The sequence below is a fragment of the Lontra canadensis genome, unplaced genomic scaffold (genome assembly GCF_010015895.1).
Source record: "Lontra canadensis isolate GAN:19392208 unplaced genomic scaffold, GSC_riverotter_1.0 scaffold341, whole genome shotgun sequence".
Taxonomy (NCBI): Eukaryota; Metazoa; Chordata; class Mammalia; order Carnivora; family Mustelidae; genus Lontra; species Lontra canadensis.
Genome location: NW_022631335.1, coordinates 54,078 through 66,745, shown reverse-complemented (window position 1 = coordinate 66,745; position 12,668 = coordinate 54,078). Strand labels below are relative to the sequence as shown.

The window sequence follows — 12,668 nt, the reverse complement described above, 5'->3', positions numbered from 1 at the left end:
CTTCAAGCAAAAGAAATCAATCAATGAGCACTTAATAAGACACATAATGTTTTTCAAAATAAATAATTTGAACTCTCAATCTTTATTTTGTTTAGGCAAAAATTGCCAGGAAGATGTTGATGAGTGTGAATCCAGGCCTTGCTTTCCAGGAGCAGAGTGTCTCAATACCTTTGGCTCCTATCATTGTGGTGCATGTCCAAAAGGATTTTATGGTGATGGGAAAATATGTCATGGTAAAAGTCCCTATTTTCTGCCATGAAATATTTTTTGCTCCATTTAATCAAATCTCTCAGTCCTATTATCTCTTTTACTCCTGTATTCATTCAGTGTATATTCATTAAGTGTCATGCACTAAGCTGGAGGTGGAGGATGCAAAAATAGGTAAGACATGCCCTCTGACCTAATGGGTTTGAGTATGATACCAGGGAGTCTAATGTAATCACCATAGTTCAGTATGGTATTCTATGTCTGTTGATAGAAGTGCCTGGAGAGACTAGCAGGAATACTACACAGGGAATCACGTCTACCTGGAGGGATAATGAAAAGTTTTTAAAAAAGAAGTGTCATTACAGCTAAATCTGATGTAGCCAATCAAGAGAGAAAAAGCTTTCGAGGTAGAAGAAACATCATGAACAAAGGTGGAGAGGCATGTAACATCACAGCACACTTGGGCACTATGAGTAATTAAGTGTGCTTAAAATATAGAGGGTGAGAGGGACTGCTGCAAGAGTTAAAGCTGGAGTCCTAGCCAGTGACAAGATCACCGAGAAACTGTGAGAAACATGATACGGTTTACAGTCTACTCAAGAGCAGTATGGAGGATGGACCACTTATGTGTAAGGAACTGTGCAAGTCTGAAGGTGGGAAGAAAAGCTAAGACAGTATTACAAATAAACAGGAAAGACATGAAGATATTCTGACCTTGGAGGAGGAGGTAATGGTTGAAAGAAACACTAAAGGAGCAAGGTGATGGTCCATGGTCAGTGATTGGGATTAGCATGGAGAGAGAAAGAGTTACTAAGTGCCAAGTGCTCAGTTTAGGTGAATGGGCCTGTAGAATTGGCTCTCATATTGCTATGCACTAAATAGTGTCACCTGAAAATTCATATGTTGTGTCCCAAAACCCCATTGTGGCTGTATTTGGAGTAAGCAGTTGAATGAGCTCATAAGGGAGGATTGGGGTCCAATAAGATTAGTATTCTTAGAAGAGGATACACCAGAGAGCTTCATCTCTCTCTGCCATGTGAGGACACAGGGAGAAGAAGGACACAGGGAGAAGGTATGGGAGCCAGGAAGAGACTCTCACCAGGAACCAGATGGGCCTGCACTTTGATCTTGAACTTGCTACCGTCCAGAACGAAAGGAAAATAAACTCCTTTTGTTTAGGATACTCAGTCTATGGTATTTTATTAGGCAGCCTGAGCTGACCAAGATACGTGACACACATGACATCTAAGTAAGAAGAAGGGGTTTTGGAAGGGAAAGAATGAGTTCAGTATGGATACATAGAGACTAAGGTGACTCCAAGTGGAGCTCTGGAGGGAAGATAAAGTTAAAGATACAGTTCTTAAGGTTATCAGTCATGGATGAAATTACCCAAAGAGAATATGAAGAGAAAGGAGGACAAAAATTGGTGGATATCAACCTTTTAAAAGCTTAAAAGAGAAAAGTTAATTATAGAAGACAGTGTCAAAGAACTGTATTTTGTTACCTTTAAGTGAATAAGACCTCATATTGATGAAAAATAAATCACTTTGTGAGTCAGATTGGAGTGGGCCAGTCTAGCAATAGAGGTAACAGATTTAAGCCCAGTGCAGGCTGGTAAGGGGAATTCCCTACTATCCCAGCCACTCACATTTCCCCTTCAATACCCAGTTCCAAATACTCAACAGTATTGTACCCTTTACTGTGTGCACTAAAGTGATCTAAGATCAGCCTTTTGCAAACAGAGACTCATTCCCTGAATAAAACCTGTATCAAGTGGAACTTAAGAGGAAAACAAATTGAACCATGTCCCATTACATGAGTGATTAATAAGTTCCTTAACTCTGTCAGAGGCATTTGTGTATTTAGGAAGATGCTTGTTAATACAAAGTAATTTTTTTTCTTATTGGTATTGTTTACTTAGTTTTATGGCAGCCACCAGAGTCACTGATTATAAAAGTCAATACAGCACAGTTCTTATTCTTTAGATTGCTGACTAGAAGAGGAAAGAGACACATGAGTCAATATCAAGGACAAAACTCTGTGGGAGAATACAGATGGATGAAATTGGGTGGGTGGGTGTGTGACTATAGGAACACCTGTTAGTCACATCGGACTGCCATAACAGAATAACAAATAGGATGACTTAAACAACAGAAATTTGTTTCCTCAGAATTCTGGAGGCTGGAAGTTCAAGACCAAGGTACCAGCAGGGTTGGTTTCTGCTTCTCTCCGTGGCTGACAGATGGCCCCCTTCTCACTGAGTCCTCACATGTGCACCCTCCTTGTGGTTCCTTCTATTCTTAAAAGGACACCAGTCATATTGGATTAGGGCCCCACTCATGACTTCATTTAACCCTAATTACCTCCTTAAAGGTAATACAGTCACATTTAGAATTAGGACTTTAACATAAATAAATTTGGGGGACACAATTCGGTCCATAATATAAGGATTTGCTGAAGAGGTGACATTTAAGCTAGCTCTGTAATCTAATTTGTGAAGAGTTCAATCCAAGTGACATTTTTATTCATAGTATTTTGGTTTTATAATGGTGTAATCTGTTTTTCACATATACATCTACAGCTGAAACAGTTTTTACATGAGTCTACCACACATACTGTAGTTCTTACAAGTTCTAACAAAAGTGAAACTAAGGAAGAGTATGGTAAAAATGCCATACAGAGAGACAGGCATTTTAAGTCAACAAATAGAAATGCCTCTACTAAGTAATGGTCTTGCTAAATAAAATCAAAGGACAAGTAATACCTCTCATTTATTTTCCAGAAGACCAACATATTTCTTCCTTAGGAATTTTTCCCTTTAGAAAGATTGCCTAAGATTATACAATGCAGTTTACAAATTATTCTTTTTCTTTCTAACCCGTTCACTCCTTGGCTTATAGTCTAGAAAAATGATGCATGTTGTATAATGAACAAATGATATCTAAGGTGATTTCTGCGAGGCTTATGATTATAAGTGACCATTTCAAACTTACATTTTATAACTCCCTGGTCATTCAACATCGACTTAAACCCTAAAGACTAGAAGAAACTCATTATTTCATTAGGCCTTTTCTTTTCCACAGTGCTGTCCTTATAACTCTTGATTTATTCAATTAATATTCTGATTGTCTTCACAATGACCTTACACATTTTACATAAGCTTTCTTTATGGTTTTGCATTTTATAATATTAGCTATTCATCTTGCAAGATTATCACTGCACTTATTTTGCAAGATATCTTTATCAATTACTGCAATATAGGAAAACTCTTGATTTTAATTTATTCATGCATCCAGTTGCCTTATTAAACACTCTACACTTTTTTTATACTTGATTCTTTTTCTTGGTTTTATAGACAATACCTCTTGCCAATAGTGAGTTTGTCTCTTATTCTTACTTACTTTCTTATTATAATAGTAATTATGATTTAATCTATATTTATGATATGCCAGGACAAATATTTATATACTGTGTCATTCCATCTTCTCAATAGCTATAGACAGTAACAGTTATTATTTCCATGTTAGTCATCTGTACAGAGGCATAGATGGGTTAAGTATTCTGTTCAGATATATACAATTTGTAAATGAAGAGAGATTTGAACGTGAGCAGTCTGACTGCAGTCCCAGCTCTCAAATTTGAGCCCTCATTGTAATGGCTGCACCTCCAATGTGTAGGCAGGGAATTGTTTTTAATTATTTTAATGGAAATTCTTCTCATGTTTCACCATTAAGTATGATATTACGGTAGGTTTCTGCTAGAAACCCTTCATCCAGTTAAGGGATTTTCCTTTTATTTGTTGTTTTCTCAGAATTCTCTTTAGATTTAAGTTAGAAGTGGTTTTTAGGGGCGCTTGGGTGGCTTAGTGGGATTGGGCTCTCTGCTCAGCAGGGAGCCTGCTTCCCTCTCTCTCTCTGCCTACCTGTGATTACGCTCTCTCTGTTAAATAAATAAATAAAATCTTTAAAAAAAAAAAGAAGTGGTTTTTAAATTTTATCAAATGGTTTTTCAGCATTATTTATGACTTGCTGTAATTTCTATTAATGTTTTGTTAGACTAACTTTTTTAGAATGTTTTCAGGAGAAAATCGTATCAAATTTTTAACATTTTATATTTTCTTTATATTATAATCATAATGAAATTATGTAATGTAATTTGGTAAGTAGAGATACAAGTCCATTTCATCCTGATGTTGTAGTCTGTAACTACACTGCTTCATCTGGTAGTATTTCATTGAAAATGTATATGTATTTTCATAAATGATACTGACTTTAGGATTATGTCACTTGATCAAATGTTTATAAAACTTTTCATCTCGGGGCGCCTGGGTGGCTCAGTGGGTTAAGCCTCTACCTCCGGCTCAGGTCGTGATCTCAGGGTCCTGGGATCAAGCCCCACATCAGGCTCTCTGCTCAGCGGGGAGCCTGCTTCCCCCTCTCTCTCTGCCTGCCTCTCTGCCTATTTGTGATCTCTCTCTCTGCCAAATAAATAAATAAAATCTTAAAAAAAAATAAAAAATTTTCTTCTCTTTCTGTGCATTGCAAGAGTTTTATACAATATTCTTTCCTTGATAATTTGGTAATTTTTTTTCTATTAGGTCATCTGTCTTAGCATCATATTTAATGACTTTAGATTATTTAGATTTAGATTATTTTTGTTTCTCTTATTGCAATTGTTCTATCAACTCCTCTGGCTCTTCTTCAGTCAATTTAATTATATATATTTTGAAAAAAAATTTTAGTCTTCATTTAAAATTATACATAGTATGTTTGTATGATTTAAAATTTGCTTCAGATTATTATTATGAATTGCTCACATGTCAAGAATACAAACGTGAGCAATTTCCTTTGCTTTGAGCCTCAGTGTATGAAGTGGTCAATAAATGTTTGTTGGCTATTTCTAACTCTTAATAAAATTATTAATTATTGGGGCACCTGGGTGGCTCAGTGGGTTAAGCCGCTGCCTTCAGCTCAGGTCATGATCTCAGGGTCCTGGGATCGAGCCCCGCACCGGGCTCTCTGCTCAGCAGGGAGCCTGCTTCCCTTCCTCTCTCTTTGCCTGCCTCTCTGCCTACTTGTGATCTCTCTCTGTCAAATAAATAAATAAAATCTTTAAAAAAATTATTAATTATTGTTCTTTAACTTTTACTTACAATGTTTAACAGTCTAGGTACCTGATATATCCAAAGAGATTGTAAATTCTTTGAAGGCAGGAAGTGTATGATGACTTCTTACTACTGCATGGCTCTTAGTGTAATGGCATACATGTGATAGGCATTAAATGAAGGAATGAATTACTTAATGTCAAATACTGAGGAAAGAACAGAATATTAATAAATGTTATTGACTGACATTTCTTTTTCTTTTTTGGTTCTTCAGATATAAAATTTCAGTCACCATCAACAGATCATTCATCATCCGGTGCAAGCTTTACCCACAGGCCTGCCTCTATCAAAAAGTTCTTGAACACAACCAGTGACATCTCACACTTCTCATTAAAATCAGTTACAACTCAAATGAATAATTCAAAAAACATTATTTCCCGTCAGATACCAGGGTTTGAACAGGCAGATCATACTATCACTACAAATCTCAGTCTGGAGGAATTGGGAGTGTCGACGAAAAACCATATTTCTTTAAGCATCAACCCAAATGGTTCCCCTGGTGAAGTAAAGGATGTTAAACAGAGCACTATCCAGACAGAGGCTGGAGGGAATAATTCTCAAATTAACAGGCCTGCCAAAGGTTACACACAGGATAAGGATGGGTTTGCCTCATCGGTTACTAGAGCCATCACTATTTTGCCAGAAAAGCCTGGATGGACCAGAATATCAACTTGTGCTGATTCACCTTGTTTTCTTGGTGTTTCTTGTGTGCCAACCACAGATGGTCACTTCCAGTGTGGACGCTGCCCCCTTGGATATTATGGAGATGGTATCAATTGCAGAGGTAGTATGAAAATTCTTGAGAAGATGCAAAGAAACTATTTAGTTCACATTTAAGTGATTAAAAAGAGAGGCCTCTCTATTAAGTTCTGCTTACTCCATTTAGTTCACCAATTTCTATTCATTGTATTTATTATTTATATATATCCTCTTCATATTTCAAAAAAGTTAACATGGCTGTTCCTCAGTTATTTTTAAAAATTAAATCAAATGGTACTATAACTATATAATATATTATAAATATGTTTTGGGTACATGCTGTGTTCCAAGGTTTATAGACACATTCTTTATCAATTATGTCATATAATCCGCACATTGACTATTATTTTTCCATTATCCAGATAGGAAAGGCAGAGCCTTACAGGGCTAACTGACTTGCCTAGCATTAAGCAGATAAAGAGAGAAAATAAGGATATGAATAACATTGTGGTCTGGATTCTTTTCAGCTCACAGTGGGCATTTAGCACTTTAAATTACTAATTTGGGTGTATTTGCTTATTTGCATAAACTGGGTTTCTCTATAATCCTCCAGCTCTTGAGAATAAAACAAGTTGGGCATCACTTTAGTTTTGAAAGGAGTGTTTGCTTCTTTTCACAATTATCAGTATTGTTTTCTTTGAGGCAAATCAAATTTTTGGCTTTGATACTGCAGAAGCTATTTCGTGTTGTTGGTATTTTGTTATTTTGTGTTTTGATTTATTTGAGACCAACTTAATTAAGCAATAGAGCTGTTGGGGTATGTATTTCTTTGTTCTCAGTATTACTGAAGTACTTTTTCTGTTTGTTTTTGGTTGTTTTTTTTTTTTGTAGGAATAGTGATAATAACAACTTTCAATATTTACGTGCTTATAATATAAAATGTCATGTTGTTAGTAAGACAAAACAATCATACATTTTGTTTACCTCAGAAAAATGTTAGATGCCTAATAAAATATATCAGGTAGTTAAGCTTAAGGAATATAAACTTATAAACTTATGACATGTTTCTAGCATCTTGTTCTTTGAAATTCTGATTATTCCCACCATTTACCAACATTTGTCTGATTAGTTTCTGAAACTTTATTGACCCCTGAAAAAGTGTAATCCTGTTTATGGCCAGCAGCCACCTTCAACAACAGGCTTTGCTGTGGGAGAAATTATCTCATATGGTACTTCTTTCTGACTGTATTAGTCATGTTTCTCAGTCATTCTAGTAGTAAAACAAATTCAAAGGGAAAAAATAATTTTATAGATAAATGCAGTGGTTATTGTTCAATAAGCAGCCTCGGAATTTTCAAATTTCAGAGAATTTGACTTTTCTTATAAGTAAGTCTATGGGCAACATGTGTATATTATATCAGCAGTTCAACCTTTTTTCCTTGATTTTTGCAGCCATTTGTAGACACCCATGTGGAAAAAGCAGGGTGTGTGTTGCCCCAAACATATGCAGGTGTAAACCTGGCTACACTGGTTCTAACTGCCAAACTGGTAGGTACAGCACTCACTAGTTTGTATAATGAATTTAATTGATAATGGGCATTTCTAAAACATGAGCTTTATTTTATACAGCTATATGTCATCCTGATTGCAGAAACCATGGAAAATGTATTAAGCCTAACGTTTGTGAATGTCCCCCAGGGCATGGTGGAGCAACATGTGATGAAGGTGATCGTTCAAATTAAAAATCAAATAAGAAGCAAAATAACACTATTTTCTTTAAAGCTTTTTAGAAAGATAATTCAGTTTTGCTGTGTCTATACTGATAAATCTTAATGCTGGCAGGGAAATATAAGCTTTTTAATGTTTATTAAAAATAATTTATTTGAAGCTTCTAAACACTTACGTTTCTAAAATTAGATAGCCAAAGAGTAACAGCTTATTTTTCCTTGGTAAAATTGTCCTCAGAAGTAATATTTTTGAGATTTAGTTATAAGGTGCCATATCCCAATATGTATTTTAGTTTCAAGCAGAGGACTCCTGATTATTGAACGACTTGTCAGTCATGGCTCCAAGAAAGTGCTAAATACCAAATAATTAGAAGATATTAGGTGGTAACAAGAATCCTAAAAAGTGATTTTTAAAAACGTGTATATAGGGACAGCTGAGTGGCTTAGTCAGTTAAGCGTCTGCCTTTGGCTCAGGTCATGATCTCAGGGTCCTGGAATTGAGTCCCACATGGGACGCCTTGCTCAATGGGGAACCTGCTTCTCCCTCTGCCTGCCTCTCCCCCTGCTTGTGCTCTCTCTCTGTCTCTCTTTCTCTGACAAATAAATAAATAAAATATTTTTAAAATATATAAAAAATAAAAACATGTCTATAGCCATATAATTTTTTTTGGAATCTTAAGAGGAGAGTTTATGAAATGGCATTTTCAAATGGATAATATTTTAAAAGGACACATTTGTTATCCTTAATATAATATTCTATTTATTATTTATTTATTTTTTAAATATTTTATTTATTTGACAAAGACAGACACAACGAGAGAGGGAACACAAGCAGGGGGCATGGGAGAGGGAGAAGCAGGCTTCCTGCCAGGCAGGGAGCCTGATGCGGGACTCTCTCCCATGTCCCTGGGATCATGACCTGAGCCAAAGGCAGACACTTAATGACTGAGCCACCCGGGCTCCCCTTAATATAATATTTTAAGGAATATCTTTGATAAATGGTACAAATAACTATGAACAAGCTAAGAGCCACACTAAATACTTCCATGACAAGGCAAAGTACAAATTAACAAATTAAAGTAAATCCAGAGTGAACTAATAGAAACAATATCAATGATGATGAAAATAATTGTGGAAATATAGGAGTATTCCTTTTTTAAAAAATTTTATTTATTTATTTGACAGGGAGAGAGAGAGATCACAAGTAGGCAGAGAGGCAGGCAGAGAGAGAGGGGAAAGCAGGCTCCCTGCTGAGCAGAGAGCCCAGTGCAGGACTCGATCCCAGGACCCTGAGAACATGACCTGAGCCAAAGGCAGAGGCTTAACCCACTGAGCCACCCAGGCTCCCCAAGAGGAATATTCCATTTTTAGGGCAGGAATGTGTACGTCCAGGTCTCTCTCTTAAGAAGAAACCCAAGATGACATATTTACATGCTAACCAAGAGATTTATAAACCAAAACATGCTGATGATTTGTTGGTGTTGTTAGAGTATAAACTTGTATAGTCAATCCCACAGAGCTAAATTTCGTAGTAAATGAGAATTGAGTTTACTATAAACCGCTGTTAGAAGAAAGTGTATTGTGGCTGTGATTCATAAATATCAACTGACCTTTTCCTAATTCAGAGCTGACTTAAGAATATAATCTGTGTCTGCAGAACACTGTAGTCCACCTTGTCAACATGGCGGCACCTGCTTGGCTGGAAATCTCTGCACTTGTCCTTATGGTTTTATAGGACCAAGGTGTGAAACAAGTAAGCAAAACTCTCTTACAGCCTAATGTAAGGAAACTGCTCCTTTGAGTAGTTGGTGGCTTTAGTACTAACTAAAATAAACCCAATACCTACTTAAAGGACATACTACTCATGATCAGTTTTCATTCTGCATACCCCTGGGAGCCCCAGGTGCCAGTACTAAGATAAAGAAGTTTATTCTTGGAAGCAGCTCTCTTCTTGACCCTGTCCATGACCATTCCTTGAGATAATGATAAGAATTCCAGTTCTTTGGTTTGCATATAAGTTTATCTTGTTTAATTTATATCTATGATTATTTTCATTACTAATAATTTTCTCAATCAGCGAACTCTTGTTTATCATTCAGCTCAATGATTTTCTTCCTTCCCCAACTCTATTAGCAAAAAATAGCTGAATGTGAGAATCAGAGACCATTTAAAGCCAAAGAATAAGTTATTTTTCTTTTTCTCTCTGATCCTATTCATTAGAGGATGTGATTGGCAATTACAAGCTAACTAGGTAATAGCCAATAATATGGCCAGTTCCAAGCCTAATCTACCTTGCTTTTATTTTTATTCTACGACCTTAGTGGTTTGTAACAGGCACTGTGAAAATGGAGGTGAATGTCTTACACCAGATACCTGCCAGTGCAAGCCTGGCTGGTATGGACCTACTTGTGGTACAGGTAAAATCAGAAATATGTTCAGTGAATAAAACAGCTAAAACAAATGTAAAGTGCACCGGTATCCTAAAGACCAACACCCCAAAGCATAAAGCTAATGCAACAAGACTGGTATGAAGTTTTATTAGAAACCTGCCTTTTGTCTTGATCATCTTCTTCTTGTATCAGACCATACAATTTCAGCTTTACTGTTGCCCAGACCAATCAGTACTTTTTTTTTTTTTTTTAGCCTTTGTATTTCCATCATCCACTTGCCTCATAGTGGAGAGAAATCTGTGTTACATTTCCTTGATCTCTTTCAAGTTTTCTATCACAGCACAGACATTCTGTTTCAAAAAACATTCAAACAGTTAAAGGACACCATCACGGTATTTGTGTCTTTATCACGATATCAGGCTTACTTCTTTGCCAGCATGTTCGTAGTTATCTATGAATAATCGAAGCCATTGTGATCTAATGACTTTTCTCAACATTAATTTAATTTAATGCTTATGGCTTGCCAACTATGTGTGAAGCATGATGCAAGGGGACACAAAGATCAATTTGATTTTTGCCCTGACTTCCAGTAGCACATCATTAGTGAAGGAGACACAGGATACACTTATTCAAAAAGACTATGATACAAGTTGGATTATAATAAGTAATATAATTAGCGCATTTCTCCTTTGGAGCAGAAAAGACAAAAATTCATTCTGGCAATTACACTTTGGAAGAAAATAGTATTGAGGTATGCTTTGGAGGATGGATAAAGTCTGGGTTGAAAAATGGATTTGGGGGTGACTCTCAAAGTGTAACAAAAGTAAAGAAGCAATAACAGAATGCTTTTGAGCATGCCAGGACTTAAACACAGTGTTCCTGTTTGAATTAGGAAGGAGACTTAAAAAGGTACACATGTGGCCCCATGTATTTGAGCAGATTAAAGACCATCCAGTTAGTGCTGTTGACGTGTCTTCTAATTTCCCATCATTTTTTCAGCTTACAGAGGGCATTCTGAATTCTAATCATAACCTCCATATTCTTAGCGTGGTATTATTTGTAAACTTAATGAACAGACTCTCAAAGCTATTATCCAGTTATTTCATTCCTCTTATGTTTGGCAAAGTCAAATTAATTATAGGTTATGGGTTTTACTTGCAGTAAAAATAAAATATTTCATTATGCACCATTTTGTACTTCAGTGCAGCTTTCATTTTTTAAATAATAAAACTTTTATGGTCTTTCTTCCCCCTGCTGTTCATTAGCTTTGTGTGACCCCGTTTGCCTCAATGGTGGTTCCTGTAATAAGCCAAACACTTGCCTTTGTCCAAATGGATTCTTTGGTGCACAGTGTCAGAATGGTAATTATTCTTTCTTTCTTTCTAAATAAAAAGGGAAAGGCATAAACAGAACTCAGAGTAAACCTAAGACAAGTCTCAAAGGGGAAGATGCCATTTTTTTTTCTCTACTTCTTGTGATGTTGCTGTTGTGGTCACCGAATGATCAGATCATGGAAATGTATGAGTTCTTATGTAAAATATTTGTATTTCTTCCCCATGTATTAGTCTCCCGGCCTCAGCACTTGGCTGGGCAGTTTTGTAGGATCAAGGTGTGAACCAAACAAGCAAAGTTCCCTTGCAGTCTGCTGTGTGCCTGGTGCCATTTTTATTGCCCTCACAGCAAAAATGCTTGATTTGTAGCCAGTCCAATGTCCACTATTATCTCATGATCTCTCAACTTTAGTTTTGTCAAACATTTATGAAAAGCTATGCACAAAACTGTGCAAGGTGATAGGGAGACAAAAAGACACATCATTTCCCCCCTTCATGTCTTGCTATTTTAACACTTTTCCTGTTGTTATTCTAGAAAAAAATCTGTAGCATTGCTATGAGCTTGTCCTGAGGCTGACAGTGTAGGCATGAATTAATGTCAATAAATGAAATTTAAAATGTATTTTCTACATCTTCATATCTTTGAGTTTATGCGAAATGCAGAGTAGATTTTTAGTAGAAACATGTCAAAACCTGTCATAATTTAATTCCTAAAACCTATACATTCCTTGCCATGTTATACTTTGATGTGATTTCATCTCTTTTATTTGGAGGTTGGCTAGGATTCTTAGGTTGCAGTCAAGGTAGAAAAGAAGCCATCGCTGAAGTACTAGTTACACAGTCATAGCAAATGAGATTTTCTAATTAAGATTTTCTTTAAGGAAATGGCTTGTGAAATGGGAAGAAGTAAAGACTAAGTTAAGGCAAACCTTGAAAACCAAGCAGCTACATCTAAACCCGTATTTGTGAGCTGTAGGTGTAGCTGTAGGTGTTGACTGAGAACGTAAGAAGGAAACAAAAAGCTGATAACCCCCATGCTCCTTGCTGTAGATGTAAGATATAGTGAGAAAACGTCTCTATAATTTATATGCCAACTGAGTAACTGGGAAAGGAGGAAATCTCTAAATTATTAAGTATTGCAGTAAAATGT

General features: G+C 36.2%; 1 protein-coding gene across 4 annotated transcripts in view; it reads left to right on the top strand.

Annotated features, from left to right (window-relative positions):
* Nucleotides 1-12,668, top strand: part of LOC116862811 (von Willebrand factor D and EGF domain-containing protein-like) — a 69,194-nt gene that overhangs the window by 48,621 nt on the left and 7,905 nt on the right. For all 4 annotated transcript variants that reach the window (XR_004381718.1, XR_004381719.1, XR_004381720.1 and 1 more), the window contains 7 exons: nucleotides 96-233; nucleotides 5,586-6,155; nucleotides 7,523-7,618; nucleotides 7,700-7,795; nucleotides 9,455-9,550; nucleotides 10,119-10,214; nucleotides 11,453-11,548. Coding sequence is in view for 1 of the 4 variants with exons in the window: in XM_032850225.1 (XP_032706116.1) it covers nucleotides 96-233; nucleotides 5,586-6,155; nucleotides 7,523-7,618; nucleotides 7,700-7,795; nucleotides 9,455-9,550; nucleotides 10,119-10,214; nucleotides 11,453-11,548 (1,188 nt within the window). In the remaining 3 variants the exon portion in view is untranslated. The remainder of the gene's footprint in view (nucleotides 1-95; nucleotides 234-5,585; nucleotides 6,156-7,522; nucleotides 7,619-7,699; nucleotides 7,796-9,454; nucleotides 9,551-10,118; nucleotides 10,215-11,452; nucleotides 11,549-12,668) is intronic.